At 37.7% G+C, this 20,765-nt stretch overlaps 1 protein-coding gene across 1 annotated transcript in view; it reads right to left on the bottom strand.

The window, feature by feature from the left end:
• Positions 1 to 6,325: 6,325 nt before the first annotated feature.
• The window catches only part of CWF19L2 (CWF19 like cell cycle control factor 2), a 94,471-nt gene continuing 80,031 nt past the window's right edge, over positions 6,326 to 20,765 (bottom strand). The window contains exons 15-18 of the mRNA XM_070425989.1: positions 19,917 to 20,072; positions 17,565 to 17,645; positions 8,720 to 8,821; positions 6,326 to 6,991 (exon numbers count right to left, since the gene is read on the bottom strand). Of these exons, the coding sequence (XP_070282090.1) occupies positions 6,848 to 6,991; positions 8,720 to 8,821; positions 17,565 to 17,645; positions 19,917 to 20,072 (483 nt within the window). The 3' untranslated portion in view covers positions 6,326 to 6,847. The remainder of the gene's footprint in view (positions 6,992 to 8,719; positions 8,822 to 17,564; positions 17,646 to 19,916; positions 20,073 to 20,765) is intronic.

Raw genomic sequence — 20,765 nt, 5'->3', positions numbered from 1 at the left:
AAACAGGCTAATCTATGAAAAAGTGACCAATGGAACCGACCTTTTAAAGTGAATGTTGCAGTGCTAGACACTGAACTGGGAAATAATTTAAGCCTCACGGGTCTTCCCCCATGGGAAAGATTCCTAACTAGATAATATAAACTCTGACACAAAACATTTACTATCTCAGAGAAAGAGTTGAGAGATCAGTAATCTCACAAAACAAGAAACCATCTCAACCACACCTCCACTCTCCACCTTGCCTGACAATTCCCTATGTCAAAAAAAAAAAAAAAAAAAAAAAGTAGAGAATATAAAATATCCAGGTCTCAAACTATAGCACTAACTGGGAAACAACTGATCAAGTTAAAGTGTGAAGAAAGTCAAGTGATACCAGTTTTTATAGAATGTAGAGCACAGACCTCCAAGGAGGAGCAAGATGAAAAGAAACATCCTGGTAATTGCATACACACTGTGACAACCAATGAATGAAAGAGTAAATATATAAATAAACTGGAACAAAGCATGCAAACTACAAAGATCATGATCTGAAGAAAACTCACACAAAAGAAATAGATTTCTATAAATTGCTTCTTAAGGAACGTGAAGAAAATTTGAATGAAATAAGCAAAAGCTCAGAAACAAGATGATTTAACAAAAAAGAATCTGGACAATCACTGAGCTATAAAAAATGAGCAAGCAAAAATTGAACAAACAACATCACTACATAATAAATTAACAAATTAGAAACAGCATCAAACAGAATAGGCCAGGCTGACAAATAATCAGACTGGCTTTGTGCCCATTTACGCAGGTGACGCCAAATGTGAATCTGGGGCTGCTCAAAGGAATGCAGAGGACTGGGAACAGCAAGCATTTGAATCAACAGATTTTTTTCTCATTAAAAATTGCTTTGAAATAGAATAAGGTATTTAAAGCTATGACAGTAATGTATTCTTGTGAATTCGGATGCAGAAGTAAAATGTAGGACAACAAAGGACAAGATCAGAGACATGAAAGCAAGTTTTAAGGTTCTTACAATGGAAAGTGGCGTACTTTTGGTGGACAAACTCTTAGGTAGTCTCCATTATGTTCTGAGCCTGGTGTTCACATCCTTGCGTGATCCCACCCCCTGGAGTGTGGGCAGGACCTGTGCCATGTCTCTGACCAATAGTGAATGGTAACAGATGAGTGTGATTTTGTATGATTACGTGCTTGCACCGTGAGAGATTACAGTGGCCACCTTGCTGGAGTCTCCTCCCCTGGGGAAGCCCGTGCGGTAAGGAAGTGCTGATGCTGAAAAGGACCAGAGGGCAGCCTCTGGCCCACAGGTGGAAAAAACAAAAAAACCTTGAAGCTTTCAGTCCTAGTTGAAAGGAACTAAATGCTGCAAAGAACAACGTAAGTGGGGGAGCGCACCTTTCCCCAGTCCAGCCTCCAGATGAGATCCCTGCCCTGGCGACACCTCGATACAGCTGTGAGACCCTCAGCAAAGGACCCAGGCAAGGTGCACCTGACCTCCGACCCACAGAAGTGGGGAGATAAGGAATGTGTGTTGCTTTAGGCCACATTTGTGGTTGCCATGCAGCAATAAAAAAAATATTATGAATATAACATTTGGGTTTAAATCTCTCATTTATCTGCGTCGTGTTTTCTATTTGTTCCATCTGTACTTTATTGCTCTTTTCCTCTGTTTCTGCCTTCATTTGGATTGAGATGATTTTATGTTCCAATTTATCTTCTTTCTTGGCTGTTATAAATTTTTATGTGCCTGTTTTTTTTACTTTAGGGTTTGCTTTATAGAGTTCTTAACTATACATGTTTATCAAGTCTAAATTCAAGTTATATTACACTGCTTCAAGTGCAGTGTAACCACCTTATAATAATGTACTTCCATTTCTCCCTTCCCACCTTCGTGTTATTATTGCCATTTATTTTGCTTTTACGTGTTATAAAGTTCACACTAATTGTTTTTTGCTTAAACAGTAAAATATCTTTTAAAGAAATCTACGAAAAAAAGCCCATATACTAGTATTTACACAGGCATTCCAGTGCTTTTTTGTATGCTTGATCAATTTTAACTGGATGCCAGACACTGAATTGTATGTTGTGACTACTGGATGTATTTTTATTCCTGTAAATATTTTTGAGCTTTGTTCTGGGATACATTTAAGTTACTTAGAAACACTTTCTGTTTCTGTCTTTTCTTCCTTTTTTTTTTTTTTTTATCCTCACCGAGGACATGCTTAGAGAAGGGAGGGAGGGAGGAAGGGAGAGAGAGAGAGAGAGAGAGAGAGAGAGAGAGAGAGAGAGAGAGATCAACATGAGAGAGAAACATCGATTGGTTGCCTTCCATTAAGAGCCCTGACCGGGAATCGAACTGGCAACTTTTCGGTATGACACTCAACCAATTGAACCACTCCAGCCAGGTTAGAAACAGTTTGATCCCTTTTGCATCTTGCTTTTAAGATTGGTTTGTCAAGACTAGATCAGTGTTAAGTCTTTAGATTCTTCTTCACTACACACTACCATTCTGTGTGCTCTCCCCAATTCCTGGTCAACCCTGACCTTTCCATTCCCGCTTGTGGGAAACGTTAGCTCTGCTCGGCTCAGGTAGGTGAACTTTGCCTCTCAGGTAGTCTCTGCACGTGCGTGCACTGGTCAGTGCAGATGCTAGAAGGGACCTTCTGAAGTTCTCTCTCTGGGCGGTGATCCTCTCTCCAGTAACCTGACCCATTGTCTTGATCTCCCCAGACTCGCTGAGCTCCATTTCCTCCACTCAGTTGAATAGGCTCTGCCCCGACCCCACCCACCTGGCACCACAAGATGGGAATGCTCTGAACACAGTAAGGCAGGGCAATGTCAGGGCTCATCTCGTCGTTTCCCGTCTCTGCGGGATCACTGTACTTTCTAGCCTGATGTCCCAGGTCTTGAAAACTATCATTTCATAGATGTTATCTATTTTTAGGTTGTTTTAGTCAGCAAGATAATATGACTACTTTGCCTTAGGTGGAAGCGTAAGTCTTGAGTTATTTCTTATGAAAAAGAAAGGCTGACTCAGAGTTGAACCAAGGAGCCCCCAGAGAATCATTCTCAAGAAGCAGGACTACAACCCTAATCAAGCAACCGGCAACATAGGCTCCACTTAATTTGAGAATCACTAGTGAACAGTGATTGCAATGTGCCTTAGATTTCTGGTCTTTTTCAATGACTGCGCCCACTGTCTTTGGTTGTATGCTTCTTATTGTATGGTGTGTGTGTGTGTGTGTGTGTGTGTGTGTGTGTGTGTTTGTGTGTGTGTGTGTGTGTTGCAGATAATCTGTCTTTTAAGTCCACAGTCCTTCACATTGAAGCACTGAGCAGCCTCCTCTCCATCGGGGCTGCTTTAGATGGGATTCTAAATTCTGAGCTGCAACGTAATGCCTGCTGGGATCAGACTTCTGGAAGGATTTGGATATATCTGTCATGGGGTGGGGAAGGGACTGTGTAAATTTGTAGCCAGTGGGTAGATTGTGGTAGATAGATGGCCACAAATTATTTGACACTACTCCATTGGCAGGTCGGGTTATGACTCCTCTTCTTGAATGTAGGTGGGCTCTGACAACTACACAGCAGGTGACAACTTTAACAAATAGAATACAGCAGAAATGAAGCTGTGCTGACTTCTGGGCCTTGTTGCTAAAAAGGCCCCAGTCCTAAAAAAAAAACAATGGCACCTTCCACTTCTCTCTTGGAACTGTCTTTGGGATGGCTGCTCTGGAGGCAGCCAGAAGCCACACAGCACATCCATTAAGAAGAGCATGATCAGCCTGATGCCAGCTGCTCGTCATTCCCAGGCAGACACCAGACCTGTGAACAGAGGACCTACACACATGGCCCCAGTCATTCCAGATGTTTGAGCCCCTCCAGCGGAGGCCCCAAACATCCTGAAGCAGACAAGTCATCTAGCTGAGCCCCGACCAAATTCCTCAGGCCTAAAACCATGAGATACAGTGGTTGTTGTGAATAGCAAACAGGAAAAGTGGAGTTCAGTCTTGAAATCCCTGTTGCAGACACACACACACAGTGGAAATGTCATGTTGGTGTCTGGATATACGTTCTGGAGTTTGGTGAAGCGGCAGACACACACACACAGTGGAAATGTCATGTTGGTGTCTGGATATACGTTCTGGAGTTCGGTGAAGCGGTCCAGAGGGAAGATAAGAACTTGGGAGAATCTTCTGTTCTGTTCTACTGTTCCTTTTTCCATAGTGCTTATCACCTCTGACATTTTCTAGATAATTTATTTATTATGTCTAATGTCTTCTGTCTGTCTTCCCCAATACAGTGTGAACTCCACAAAGGATTTTTGTTTTATTCACTAACATATCCCCTGCATGCACAACAGTGACTGATATATAGAAACAGACACTCAAATATTTGTTGAATAAGGGAACCAACTTAAAAATGGTATTTAAGGCCTTTTTAGTGATGAGATTCCTTTGTGAAGGAGTGAATTAGAGAAAAGATAGGTTTGAGAACGTGCATTTTCAACACTTAGTGGTGGAAAAGATTAGAGGAACCAGCAAGGAGATTGAGAGGATGCAGCCAGTAAGGAAGGAGGATGAATAACAGATGGTGCTCGCGAAGCAAAGCACAGAAAGTGTCTCAAGAAGGGGAGTGACCGAGTACGTCAGTGATGCTGATGGGTAGAGTAACACGAGCACTGAGCATTAGTTACTCGAGTTGCCCCTGTAGAAAGTTCACCGAGGACCTTAACATAATTAGTTTTAGTAGAAGAAACAGATTTTTAAAAATGGGTTTTGCTGCCCTAACCTGTTTGGCTTAGTGGATAGAGCGTCGGCCTGCAGACTGAAGGGTCCCAGGTTTGATTCTGGTCAAGGGCATGTACCTCAGTTGCGGGCACATACCCAGTGGGGAGTGTGCAGGAGGCGGATGATTGATGTTTCTCTCTCATCGATGTTTCTGACTCTCTATCCCTCTCCCTTCCTCTCTGTTAAAAAATCAATAAAATATATATATTTTTAAAATGGGTTTTGCTGTCAACTGGAGACGAGAAATGGCTGAGGGGAATAGGATGCCAGGGTTTGTGTTGACATATTATACAATGATTTGTATGCTAAATAGAAGTAATCTTACATAGAGGAAAAACTTAACACCACCAAGAAAACAGGGGCAATTGAAGGTGAAAAAGGATGAAATCCAGGTATAAGTGAGTGGATTAGCCCTAAATAAGAGTAACAAAATAACTTATCTACAGTTAGCAAGAGGGAACGTATAGTACATGGATACAGAGGCCGGTCTATTGGTAGATATGGTACAAACTCCCTTCTGTTTGGTTGTATTTCCTCAGGAAAACAGGACAAGGTCATCAGCTAAGAATGAAGACAGAGGGATGGGAACAGTCCTTTAGCACTGTCCTTGCACACACTTGGTGCATATCTCATTTTAGAACTTGTACAATGTGCTATAATTATTTATGAGCATGTCTCTTTCTCCACTAGACTCTAAAATTATTCAAAGTAGGTAAGTAGTTTTTTATTTTTCCACTACCAGCAAGTAACAAAATGCCCTGCAAATAATTGTTTGTTAATTCACCGACACAGAATAAATGAATGTTATACCTCTAAGACATCACAGCAAAGCCTGAAGTTTGAAAACTGCAATAAATAAAATACTATCAAGTATCTATTTGATAAACATATTTAAATTGCAAATATTAAGAAACTGAACCCATTTAACTTCAACTTATTGTGAAATTTAAGAATTAGAGATAGAACATAAACATTTCTCTTTTGTAACATACTAATGAAATAACATGTCAATATTAAAAATAACTATGAAATAATAATAAAAACTATGTAGAATTATGAATTAATCTAGAGAACATGTCACACTAATCCTAGGTATTTGACATTTCATGACAAAATGTCAAAGTTCAGCGCCAAAAAAAAAACCAACATCTTCCAAGAAGGATTTACTACAAAAATATCTTCCATATTAAAAAAAGTAGACCTTTTACACCATGGCCATATTTTATAAGCATATAGTTTTCTCTTGACACCAAGTATGAGAACAAAGGAAAATGCAGAGCCTTAGATGAAGTGGGGGAGGATGGGATGTGCTCCTGACATTTAGCATGCTCTCATTACTTACGGTTTATAGTAAACAATACAACACAAAAATGATTATTTGGCTACAATTTTTAACTTTCATTCAAATCCCAAAAACTGTAAATTGTGTTACTTAGGACAATTATTTTTAAACTCACCAAAATTCAAAGACATTATTTAAAAATTCTAGAAATAAAAACAAACAAATTATCAACAGGCTATAATTCATTTCATTCTTTATTACCTTTGGAACATTCTTTTTCCTTTAATAAAAAGAATAGCAGTGATACATGTGCTACTGGTAGAAAATTAAGAGATCTTCTATAAAATGCTATGAAAAGAAATTTCAATTATTACTGAATATGCCAACTCTTAATTTAAAAAGTGCAAAAGAAGTCAATCAATAGACTTAACCTTGACGTTGACCCAATTCCTTCTGAACCCATGATTTGTTATGCTTCCTGGCTAATCCTTCAGAAAAGTCTTTCCATATATGCACGGAATAGTTCAATACACCAAGACGTAGGCACAGAACAGGAATGTGAGCAGGTCACCCGACACAGCTGGCCTTACGCTGGGTTACAGCAATGAAGTCCAGAGAAGCAGGTGGGGAGGACACGACACGATCCAGTGATGCACTGTGGTCAGAGACCCAGAGCATGACTTCCCTGGGACCTGAGGGTCAGCTGCTTATTAGGTACAATGGAAATAAAACTGAGAGGAATCTAAGAGGAAATAACACTGGAAGGTATGATTCAACATGTTTTACTTTTGGTGAAGTCAAATGGTTTCCACCACTGAGCAAATTGCAGTGCTTTCTTCCTCTGATCCTCAAAGCTTTCTCGGACCCCTTTCCTCCAAAGTCGTGGCTCTATATCCAGCATCCCACCAATGACTTCCTTTTAAAGAGAGAGAAAAATACAGACACATGTATGTATAAATGCTGAAAGCAGGAATGAAATGACTTGTTTATTCTGCTACTAAATATGGCATTAAGTAGTTTCAGTGAAAATGTTCAAATTTTACATAAATAGTTTCAAGGTAAAAAAATCTGGTTTTCAATTAGCTCTAACTATGCAAACCCTATAATCCTAGGAGTCCCCTTGTCAAGCAATTTGTCCATTTTGTTGCCTGTTGGCACATTTACCAGACAGCAGCAAAAGGAGGACGAGAAAGTGAAATTTATTTGATTCTTATTAGCTGCTCGGTTTAAAAAACTAATCAACATCTAGTAATTATTAACTTGGTTGTTCAACTGCAGTTGAATCTCAGGCTAATGTTCTCTCTGCTACCCAGTATATTTATAAACCAATTGTGGTAGGGAGGAGGAAAGGTGGAGGTGGAAGAGGGCATAGAGGGAATAAATGGTGATGGAAAAAATAAAATTCTAAGCATTTATTAAAAAAAACAAAATAAATGATAATTTACTTCAATTTCACTAGAATGAAGTTTAAAAAAAAGTAAATTTTGTCATGTTCAATGACAAAATTCTGTCATTACTGAATAACAACAGAATGTTTCAGAACAATGAAAACAAATTTCCCTCTAGTTAACTCTGGATAAAATATTGTGAAAATTCTCAAACAAGTTTCTGTAATATATCTCAACAGTTCAAAGATGCATGTGATTTTTGGGACCCTGGTTAATCCTTTAAGGACAGCAGCATAAAAAGTTTCTAATCCAAACCTCAGGAGTTGAGATTCCTCTTGACATGTCCCTTCTTCACTGTAGAAGATGGTCTTTGATAGGAGATAAAGTGGGGAGGGAGCACAGGGAACCCTGGGAATTCATCAAGGCTCCTCTAAGTACCGGATGATCTGAGAGGAAAAGTGGAGCTACCCTACAGTGAAAGGTCACTTGTAGAGGTATTACTGCCTGAACTTATTTAGACTGCCTAAGTGGTTATGTTAATTTTATTCTAATTCCTGACACTGGCTTACCCACCACCCAGAATCTCAGCAGACACATGGGAGGACTACATCCCTAGAAGGCAATCTGTAGTAGTGAAAAGAACCTACTGGCCATGGAAGATCTACACTCCAATATCTTCCCAGAAACTATGTATAAAATGAGTCATGTATGTATGATTCTTGAAATATACAATGCTTACTTATAAATGAAGAGGTGAAATCATTTGCTCTCTAGTTCACTGATGAGTGCATGTACCCTTGGTTCTGCCATTTATTAGCAAATTATGTTAGGCAAGTTATATAACCTCTCTGAAGCTCAGTTTCTTCATCTATAAAATGAAAGTAATAACAATATCTATATAATAATGTTATTGTGAGAATTAAATGAGTGCTCAGAACAACACCTGTGTCAGTGTAAACCCTCAGTAAATGTTAGCAACTACCATTCTCAGCACGAGGCTGGCTGATTCCACAAGAAAACACTACAGTCATTGTTAACACTGACAACAAATCTTTGGTTCCAAAGCGACATTCCTGACTGTAACAAATATCCTGGATTAATGTTATTAATAGGTGCTAGGTTGTCCCTCTAAAAATTGGGTGGAACAGTACTCACCAACCTCACTGTATACCGTGACTAAAGTTTTGACTTCCCTTCAAAAGAAAAGTGCTACTAAATGGCTAAACACTCAAATGTTATTAAATTAGTAAGCATACCTTTCCAAAGTAATGAGGGAATTTGTGTTGATCTTCAATGACATGAGCAAACCCTCCTTGAAGACCGAAATCCACAGAGAAGTAAGGTAAGCCTTTAGGCACCTAAATAAATAAATAAATAAATCACATGGAAATGCACACAAAATCAGGAAGTCATGCTTAACCCCTCTTTATGTTATATGGCATGTCAGTAACTAAGTATCCCTCAAGAAAAAGTAAAAAAATAAATAAGTTGAATTTCTAATCTAGAAATACTGAGGCAATGACCTAACACTCTGTGAAACACATTTCATTTGGTAGGCTTTCAACCGGATAGCTCTTCATAATCCAACAATTTCATCAAAACCAATTATTTTTTAGGAATCCAAAATGGCGGCAGAGTAAGTGGAAACTACAATGACTCTCCCAGGACCAAACTGGCATACAACTAAAATACAGGAAAACCATCCTGAATAATCGACTGAAGACTGGCTAGAGAGAATCCTGATAACCAAGGACGGAAAGTGGAGATCCCATCGTGGCTGTAGGAAGGGTTAGGTGTGAAAGGGCTGGCCGGGCTCCCACAGGCAGCAGATGAAATTCTGGAGGGATATCTCAGCTGCAGGGGTTCCCACTGAGAACTAGGGCCACCTAGCAGAGGGTACCAGAACTGAGAAAGGTGCCCACATAACATCTGGCTGTGAAAAGCAGCAGGGTTGCTGTCTGCCAGGGAGAGACAGCTGGAAATGCAGGAACCCTCTTAAAGGGCCAATACACATTTTCATGTTCAGCCACTCACCTTGGGCTCTGACAGAGAGAGGGCAGAGTGAATTAGAGCATGTGAGGAAATTCTAAAGTTGGGGACCCTGGGTTTAGAGATTGGAAGGTAGCCACCCCAATTTCCTGTGCTGAGTCATTCCCTCAAGCTGCGGAGGACGTCCTTCTCAGGTAGATCTTTATTATCCAGGCAACTTTTGCTTGTGGGGGCAGCAACTACCGCACCCTGTTGGAAAACCTCTCACCACATCCTATGGAATCTACATCTTGCTGTGGTTGATAGCCTGAGGCTAACTGAGACTGAATAACAATCAGACTGTAGGCAGAAGTGGGTCTCTGGTGGTTTTTAGTCCTTGCCTGATCTAATTCACAGCCTGGAGCTAGGGAAAGCAGACCTCGGCGCGCATCTTGGTCCTTTTCAAAGGCACTGAGCACCAGCAGAAGGAGCCACAAGCTGTGCATTGCTGATAGCTCCAAACAGGGTACTCAGGGCCAATCACCAAGAGCGTCTGACCATTGTCATGCGCTAGAGATTGGAAGTCGTAGCAGATCTACCTAATACATAGACACAAACCCAAACAGGCAGCCAATATGAGAAGACAAAAAACAAACAAACATAAAAGAAAAAACAAAACAAAACAAAAAAAAACACAAAAAGACAAAAAAAACAAGCCCCAAATGAAAGAACAGGAGAATTCTCCAGAAGAAGAGCTAAATGAAATGGACATCCAACAATTATCAGGATATAAAATTCAGAATAATTATTGCAAGGATGCACAACTGCATGAGAAAAGATACAGAAACTATGAAAAAACACCAGTCAGAAATGAAGAATGGCATAGCACTAATAAAGAACACAATGGAAAGAATAAACAGAAAATTAGGGGAAGCCTAAGGATCAGATGAATTGGTGAATTAGAAGACAGGGTAAAAAAAAAAAAAATCAATCAGAGAAACAAAAAGAAAAACAGGACAGCTTAAGGGAGTTGTGGGACAATGTGAAATGTAACAATACTCACATCATAGGAGTTCCAGATGAAGAAAGTGAGCAAGGGATAGAGAACTTGTTTGAAGAAATAATGATAGAAAACTACCCTAACCTGGTGAAGAAAAAAGTCATACAAGTTCAGAAGGCACAGAGAGTCCCAAGCAAGAAGAACCCAAACAGACCCACACCCAGACACATCATAATTAAAATGCCAAAAATTAAAGACAAAGATAGAATTTTAGAGGCAGCAACAGAAAAACAATTATTACCTACAAAGGAGCTCCCATAAGGCTGTCAGCTTGTCTTTTATCATAAACTCTACAAGCCAGAAGGGAATGGCATGAAGGGTTCAAGGTAATGAAAAGCAAGATTCTGAAACCAAGATTACTATATCCAGGAAGGCTATCATTCAAAAGAGATGGTGAAATAAAGAGCTTCCAAGGCAAAAAAAAAAAACCTAACAGAGTTTATTACCACTAAACTAGCACTGCAAAAAATGCTAAAGGAACTGCTATAATGAGAAGAAAAAATACACAGAGAGAAACATAGGCATATTGAATTAAATGGCAATAAATAAGTACCTATCAATAATAACCTTAAATGGAAATGGATTAAATGCTTTAATCAAAAGACATAGAATAGCTGAATGGATACAAAAACATGTCACAAACATATGCTGTCCACAAGAGATCCACCTCAAAACAAAATACTCATACAAGATGAGAGTGAAGGGATGGGAAAAATTTTTCCAAGGCAAATGGAAATAAAATAAAAAAATAAAAAAAAAGCTGGGGTAGCAATACTCGTATCTGACAAAATAGACTTCAAAATGAAGACCATCATAAGAGACAAAGAAGGCCACTTCATAATACTAAAGGTAATGATTCAACAAGAAAATATAACCCTTGTAAATATATATGCATCCAATATAGGAGCACCCAAGTACATTAAACAACTCTTGATGGACCTTAAAGGAGAGACTGACAGCAATACAGTCATAATGGGGGACTTGAACAACCCACTGACATCTCTGGATAAATCTTTCAGACAAAAAATTAACAAGGAAACAGGGACCTTAAATAACACTAGATCATGTGGATCTAAGTGAGATTTACAGAACATTTCACACCAAAGCAATAGAATATACATTCTTCTCAAGTGCACATGGAACATTCTCAAAGATAGACCACATATTAGGGCATAAAATAAGTCTATACAAATTCAAGAAGACTGATATAATACCAAGAATCTTCTCAGATCACAATGGTATGAACTTAGAAATCAACTAAATTAAAAACACTCAAAAACATTCAAACACATGCAGGCTAATAGCATGTTATTAAACAATGAATGGGTTACCAATGAGATCAAGCAAGAAATAAAAAACTTCCTGGAAACAAGTGAAAATGAATACACAGCCACCCAAAACCTTTGGGGCATGGCGAAAGCAGTCCCGAGAGAAAAGTTCATAGCACTTCAGGCCTACCTCAAGAAACAAGAAAAAGTATTAATAAACTATCTAATGCTACAACTAAATAAACTAGAAAGAGAACAGCAAGAAGAGCCTATAGGAAGTAGAAGGAAATAATAAAGATCAGAACAAAAATAAATGACAGAGACTAAGAAAACAGTACAAAAGATCAATAAATACAAGAGCTGGTTCTTTGAAAAGATAAACAAGATTGATGAACCTCGCCAAAACCGGTTTGGCTCAGCGGATAGAGCGTCAGCCTGCGGACTGAAAGGTCCCAGGTTCGATTCCGGTCAAGGGCATGTACCTGGGTTGCGGGCACATCCCCAGCAGGAGATGTGCAGGAGGCAGCTGGTCGATGTTTCTCTCTCATCGATGTTTCTAACTCTCTATCTCTCTCCCTTCCTCTCTGTAAAAAATCAATAAAATATACTTAAAAAAAAAAAAAAGATTGATGAACCTCTAGCCAGACTCATCAAGAAACAAATAAATATAAACAGAGATGAAAGAGGTGATATAACAACGGACACCACAGAAATTCAAAGGATTGTGTGTAAACAAACTGAATAATCTGGGTGAAATGGACAAATTCCTAGAAACATACAGTCTTCCAAAACTTAATCAGGAAGAATCAGAAAACCTGAATAGGCAATAACAGCTGATGAAATTGAAGCAGTAATTTAAAAATTTCCAGCAAACAAAAGTCCTGGACTGGATGGATTTACAGATAAATTTTACCAAACATTCAAAAACAACTAACAGCTATCCTCCTTAAACTATTCCAAAAAATTCAAGAGGAAGGAACACTTCCAAGCTCTTTTTATGAGGCTAGCATTATCTTAATTCCAAACCAGATAAAGACACTACAAACAAATAAAATTACAGGCCAATATCCCTGATGAAAAAAGATGCTAAAATCTTTAACAAAATATTAGCAAATAAGATCCAGCAACATATTAAAAAGGTCATACACCATGATCAAGTGGGATTTATTCCAGGGATGCAAGGCTGGTACAATATTCACAAATCAATAAATGTGACACATCATATAAACAAACTGAAAGATAAAAACCACATGATGATATCAATAAATTCAGAAAAAGTATTCAACAGAATACAGCACCATTTTTGATAAAAATTCTCAGTAAAGTGGGAATAGAGGGATCATACCTCAACATAAAAAAGGTCATATACAAAAAACCTACAGCCATCATAATACTCAATAGGCAAAAACTAAAAGCATTTCCCTTAAGAACAGGCACAAGACAAAGATGCTCACTTTCACCCTTATTCAACATAGCACTGGAAGTCCTAGCCACAGGAATCAGACAAAAAGAAGAGATAAAAGGCATCCAAACTGGAAAGGAGGAAATAAAACTGTCATTATTTGCAGATGACATGATATTGCACATAGTTAACCTTAAAGTCTCCACCAGGAAACTACTATACTTAATAAATGAACTCGGCAAGATAGAAGGATACAAAATCAAATCCACAAATCTATGGCATTTTTATACACCAATAATGAACTCTCAAAAAGAGAAACTAAAACAGCAATCCCATTGTCCTAGCCCCGTGGTCGGCAAACTGCGGCTCGCGAGCCACATGTGGCTCTTTGGCCCCTTGAGTGTGGCTCTTCCTAAGCCTTAGGAGTACCCTAATAAAGTTAATAACAATGTACCTACCTATATAGTTTAAGTTTAAAAAATTTGGCTCTCAAAAGAAATTTCAATCGTTGTGCTGTTGATATTTGGCTCTGACTAATGAGTTTGCGGACCACTGTCCTAGCTGGTTTGGCTCAGTGGATAGAGCGTCGGCCTGAGGACTGAAGGGTCCGGGTTTAATTCCGGTAAAGGGCACATGCCTCGGTTGCAGGCTCAATCCCCACTAGGGGTGTGCAGGAGGCAGCTGATCAATGATTCTCTCTCATCATTAATATTTCTATCTCTCTTTCTCCCTCTCCTTTCCTCTCTGAAATCAATATAAAATATAGATATTAAAATATAAAAAAAACAGCAATCCCATTTACCACTGCAACAAAAGAAAAGTAAAATATCTAGGAATAAACTTAACCAATGAGGTAAAAGACCTGTACTTGGAAAACTATAGGACATTGAAAACAGAAATAGAGAAAGACACAAAGAAATGCAAGTGTATATACCATGTTCATGGATTGAAGAATTAATATCATTAATATGTCTATACTACCCAAAGCAATCTACAAATTCAATGCAATCCCTATTAAAACGCCAATGGCATACTCCACAGAGTTAGAACAAATACTCCAAAAATATATATGGAACCATAAAAGGCCCTGAATAGCTGCAGCAATCTTGAGAAAGAAGAATGAAGTAGGAGGGAACACAATACCGGATATCAAACTGCTCTACAAAGTCATTGTAACCAAAACAGCCTGGTACTGGCACAAGAACAGGCATATAGACCAATGGATCAGAACAGAGACCCCAGAAATTGACACATCATTACAGTCAATTAATATTTGACAAAGGAGGCAAGAACATACATTGGAGTAAAGACAGTCTCTTCAACAAATGGTGCTGAGAAAACTGGAGAGGCACTTGAAAAAAGATGAAACTAGACCACCAACTTACACCATACACAAGGTAAATTCAAGGTGGATAAAAGACTTAAATGTAAGGCATGAAACCATAAAAATCTTGTAATAAAACATAGGCAGTAAAATCTCAGACATCTTATGTAGCAATATGTTTACGGATACATCTTCTAGGGCAAAGGAAACTAAGGAGAAAATAAACAAATGGGACTACATCAAAATAAAAAGCTTCTGCACAGCAAAAGAAACCACCATCAAATTGAAAAGGAAACCCACTGAATGGGAGAACATATTTGCCAATAATATACCTGATAAAGGGTTAATATCCAAAATTTATAAAGTACTCATACAAATCAACAAAAAGAAGACAAACAATCCAATTTAAAAATGGGCAAAATACCTGAATAGACATTTCTCCAAAGAGGACATACAAATGGCCAGGAGATACATAAAAAACTGCTCAAAGTCACTAATCGGTAGAGAAATACAAATTATGAAAAAAAAATCAATTATCCATTATTTGCCATGAATATTTTGGCAAATAATGGATAAAAGCTCCAATAAGGCAGTTCAAATACTTTATGAAACTACCAAGGACAAAAAGCTCTTAAAACATGTATAATGAAGGGTGTGTGTGTGTGTGTGTGTGTGTGTATTTTCAGAATAAAAATAATGTCAAAATAACTCAAGATTGTTCACTTCATGCTCAAAACACTTATCATTTTAAAATGATACTAGAAAGCTTGTTAACCTAATAATTGACCTGCTTTGGAATTATTCTTATACTCAAGTTCTCTTCACAATTCTATCACATAATTACTAAATCCTAAAGCTAAGATGGACCTCAAAAACTCATTTGACTCCTTCCTCACCTGCTGTGACTCTCAGATGCAGCACTATGCAGGACTTAGAAAAAGCAATTGGTGCTATATCAAAGTTGAATACACAACTACTAAGGATTGGGTATCTTTTTCTTATTTTCCATATTGGTTAAGTTAAAATATTAAAACCCTCTGAGTATTTAAATACCTATCTAAGTTTTAAAAACAAACTTATAATAAGTAGGTGATGGTTTACCAGTACAAAAACTGCATATGCTGTGTAGCAAATGGAGAATAAAACATTTCTTTTAAAATTTCTACTTCAAAATACGTATTTTTGACTGCCATTAAAATCATGTTCTAAAAGAATATTTAATGGCATTGGAAATTATGATATGCGAAGTAAAAGCAGGCACAAAAGATGTGCATACATTAGCTACCTTTTTCTATAGGCTCGTAAGACAGAAGTAAGTAGGACATTTAGGAGAGTTTTTATGTATTGTTTTTAAGTATATTGTCTCTAACTCCACTCACTAGCAGGGGAAAAGAAAAAGATCGTAGAGAATATTTTACCTCTGAATAAAAACTATCTTCGATAATGCATGAAATTTGAATATTTTGACTGGGATATAATAAATGTAGTAAGGAATCCTATCATTCACATGTATCAGGAGTCTAGCTTTCCAAAAGAAATGGGAGAAAAATGTTCTAGTAATATCTACTACTAGAACAGTGTCAGCAAACTTAAGAAACTTATAAAAGTTTCCATTTAAATTAACTATTTGGAGGCTTTGCAGATCATAGTTTCTGTCATAACACTCAACCCTGTGCTTGTAGCATGAAACCTGCCAAAGATAATACATAAACAAATGGGTGCAGCTGTGTTCCACACAAACAGGCGGCAGGCTGGATTCAGCGCACAGCCTGAGGTTCCCAAATCCTGCCCTAAATATAAGCTCCATCAAGTCAGGGACCATCTCTGTTTTGTTCCACTACGTATGAAAAGCACCTAAATAGTGCCTGGTAAATAGGAGGCACTCAATAAACATCTGTAGACTAAATTACATTTTTAATAGAGAAACAAAACGGAATTCAGAATTCTATCTTTATTTTGTTCCATTTCTATTTCTAGAAAAGAGAAAGGTCATTTAAAAAATTACTCAACTTATGTGAACCTTATATCTAAAAGTTGACCTGGGCGTGCTCCCTGTCCCAGAAGCATGTCAGTGCCTTCCCCTCCCCCTCTGCTCCCACACATGTTGTCTCCTACACTCTAACGGACCCCACGAGACCTGCAACCAGGGGAGCACTGGGCAGCAGCAGCTTGTCCCAGGCTAAACCCTGAACCTGCCTCCAAGGCCCCCTTTCCTTTGACTTCTCAGTGAGCCAGAGCAGCCCAGCCTCGGCTCTCCTGTTGCTGATTCTACCTCAAGTCCTTCCTTGTGTCACTGTCCCAGCTTTAATAAGCGAATTCTCAAAATCAACATTTAAAAAAGTTGACCTGTAAATCAGTATTAAACTATGAAAAATGGTGGGAAAACTCCCCATAATAAACCTGTACTCTAACTCAACTACTTGAAAGGGATATAACAGGAAACCTTTGTATAAGAAAACAGCAACAAAAAAGAAATGAGTCCAGGTGGGTAGCCAGGTGGTTAGGGCATCCCCATATGCCAAGGTTGTAGGAAAGGTTCCATCCCAGGTCAGGACACACACAAGAAGAAACCAATGAATGCATTAACAAGTGGAACAACAAAATCGATGATTCATTCTCTCTCTCTCTCTCTCTCTCTCTCTCTCTCTCTCTCCCTCCCTCCCTCTCCCTCTCTCTCTCTCTAAAAAATCACTTAAAACAACAACGAAAAATGAGTTCCAAATTCAAAATAGAGCCTCTAGGAAAATGTCTCTCATTCTATTTCTGTGACAAGAAAGCCTCGCTCACCACTGTCCCACTGTGGCCAAGATGCCCAGGACAGGAACGCTCGTGGCAGGGTCTGATGGCTGACTGCAATGGCAGAGGGCAGGAAGGGCAGGAATAACATTCCAGTAAGCATCTGAACAAATATGCATTTGCTAGATCAGGCAGAATGAAAAGAATTTCTTCTTTACCTGTAAAATCAGTTACTTCACATTTGGTCACTCAGCCAAACGGTTCCTTTCTCAAATAAGATGTTGAAATTAATGAAAATCCTTAACACTAGGGTAATTTCTTATATTAGGAAAAAAATACTTACAGACTTTCTAATATCTTTGGAAGACAGATCAATCAATTTCTTGTTCATAGACCACTCCTCATCAGATTCCATTATGGCTTTCTAAGAAACAGGCATTTGTTAATGAAAAATTATATGCAAATACAGTAACACAGTTTAAAAAACTCAAACACAGTAAGTGAGTTACAGGGTTTATTATACATGGTAAGTCATTATTTTGAGTGGACAGGCTTTAATTTGTGTTACTTAAAATTGGAACTTCTTGATTTTTTTAAAGTCCTATATTTAGTCAAGAGATAGTTTTCTCATTCTTAACTCTTGTACTGAAGTTAAGGTCAGCTCAACTTTACATGACAAAAACCATCTTTAATACAACCAACCAATTTACTATTGCACAAAATTGTGGACATAAAAGGTCACAAATTCCTTGCTCCATTCATAGACATCTACTACAAATAAATACATTTCATTTTATTGCTCTTCTTCCAAACATGAAAAGAGTAATTTCTATGCCTTGTAGCAACCAAGTAGTTAAAACTATTTCTGGCCATATAACAAAGAAGTAAAAGTGCAGGGAGGGAAAAAACATAGAAATGGCAATATAATACCTTCTAGTCTAAGCAATAGACTAAAATTTATGGCAAAGAAATGTTTAATAGAAAGAAAGTCTAGGGTGATGAGTATAAAATAATCTCTTTTTTATACAGTACTAGAGACCTGGTGCACGAATTTGTGCACAGGTTGGGTCTGCCCAGCCTGCCCCAACCAGGGAGATTCAGGCTGGGCCTGTCAGCCAGGGGGAGGAGCCACAGGCAGTTGGCCAGCTGGCCCCGCTCCCTGGTCGAACTCCTGGTCGAATTCCCAGGCGAGGGGACAATTTGCATATTAACCTTTTATAATATAGGATTGTAATTAATGAAGCAACTTCTAATGATGAAATTAACATTCAAATAAGCACAATTTAAATACATCAGATATACTGCTGCTCCCTATTTAAAAGGCATGGGTTGCCCTAGATGGTTTGGCTCAGCGTGTTGTCAGGCTCCATCCTCAGTGGGGGGCATGCAGGAGGCAGCCACTCAATGTTTCTCTCTCATCACTGATGTTTCTACCTCTCTCTCCCTCTCACTTCCTCTGAAATCAATAAATACATTAAAAAATAAAAATAAAAGGCATAGGTTACTTGTGTTGGCACTATAATGTAGCACATTCTTTATAAAATTTAAGCCAAATCCGCTCTACCCAATTTGGCTCAGTGGTCAGCCTGTGGACCAAAGAGTCCCGGGTTCAATTCCAGTCAAGGGCACATACCTTGGTTGTAGGCTCTTCCCCAGCCCAGGCCCTGGTCAGGGCTTATGTAGGAGGCAACCAATCGATGTTTCTCTCTCACATCTATGTTTCTCAATCTTCCACTCTCCCTAAAAATCAATGGGAAAATATCCTCGGGTGAGGATTAACAAAAACAAAAATTTAAGCCAAATCCAATAAATGCATCTTTAACGATCATATGGTGTGCCCATACCTCAACACCTATAGTCACATCAATTAGGACTATACCGAGGAAGTACAAAACAACAAACAAACAAACAAAACCCACTGAAGAACAGTATAATAATCTCTCAACTAATTTTCTTTAACATAGAATTTACATTGCCATCCTATACTGTCTAAACATTGCACTTGCAAGTCTTCCAACAGTATCTCACAAAACATTACCTCCTTTCTTTATTGTGCATGTTACTATTTCATATACGGTTCTATATTTTGTATTTATATTAGTCTATTAAACTATATTGTATTCAGGTCAGCATCAAACACATGCTATTTAGTAAGTTTCTTGAATATTATAACACCTAACCATGAAGTGTAGTCATTTACTATATATCCAAAAATGTATGTCAAAGTAAGATATTAGTTTCTCTTTATAAATAGCATAATGAGGTATGAAATACTAAAACTTACAGCAATAACTTGCTTTAGCAATTGCTATTTGTACTGTTTGTATATAACTGTCTATGGCTCTCATGAGTTTCAATGATAAGTTTTCTAGAGTTATGACTATAATTTTGACTTGGAAATACTCAAGGTAAAACTATTTTTCATTTGAGAAATGAGAAATTGGAATAGTAATTATAAATTACCATTTGATATTATATGCACACTTATAGAAAAGCATGCTTTTCAAGGCCAAAATCCAAAATTTCTTTCCATAGAAATTTATAAATAATTTTTTGTGATTTACTTTATGTCTTTATATAACATAAAATTTTATTTAAGTACATTGGAGAAAAAATAAAGAATAAAGGTAACTGTATTCATAAAACTGCACTGTAGCAAAATACAAGTACACATGTAAAGACTATCTATAAATACCTTAAAATAGATGGGAGCCATATCACCCACTTCCTTTGGGAGAGGAATGCATTCATAAACCATATGATATTGTTTCTTCATGCTCATGTTAGTTTCTAAAAAGATGCAATCCAACCCTTTATCTTCAAACATCTTTACCAATGATTTTCTAAACATCTGAAGAAAGGGAAATATAAAGAAAGGTAAAGAAAGCACTTACAGAAGATTCAAAATATGAAAATAATTAAAAGTACAATGAATCCCTTTAAAATAAAAGACAAATTGTAAACTATATCTGAACTCAGTAATGTTACTTTGTAGCTGCTTTACTTTCTACATCCAGTACATAATTTCACATATTTAAGCAACATTTTTTAAACTGAAATTCACACTGCATAGTTTTATGTATAAATGAAATGGTTCCAATAAACTAAAATAACGAAAGAGATCAAATCAAATTCAGGTGGTAAAATATGCAGAAATTACAGTAAAATATAGAATAACATCCATATGCCAAAAAAGGTACCCTGAGCAAGCAGGCTTCCTTTAATTCAGTAACAGACAAGCAGAATTCACTTCTAATTGTTTCCCTATGCTCACAGCATCTTCATTTGCTGGTTCCCTTACATGTCTGCTGACCCTTCATTTGTAACCTTGTGTACTCAAGCAATCCCCTATTTCCAGTCCTACCAAGAATATGAAAATCAAATATACTAAGGATGAAAAGAGTACTTTCTTTTCCCAAATAGCTCATCATTATTACAAAATCACTATTTTTTTTAATTTTTTACTTATTTATTTTATTCACATTTCACACTCCTTGACCTGAGGGACAGTTGTTTGTAGAGGAGCTTAGACATGGAGTCCACG

The sequence above is a fragment of the Myotis yumanensis genome, unplaced genomic scaffold, assembly GCF_028538775.1.
Source record: "Myotis yumanensis isolate MYYU_CA2020_CCGP unplaced genomic scaffold, mMyoYum1.0.hap1 SCAF_10, whole genome shotgun sequence".
In the NCBI taxonomy this organism is placed as follows: Eukaryota; Metazoa; Chordata; class Mammalia; order Chiroptera; family Vespertilionidae; genus Myotis; species Myotis yumanensis.
This window is presented reverse-complemented; position numbering and strand designations above follow the sequence as displayed.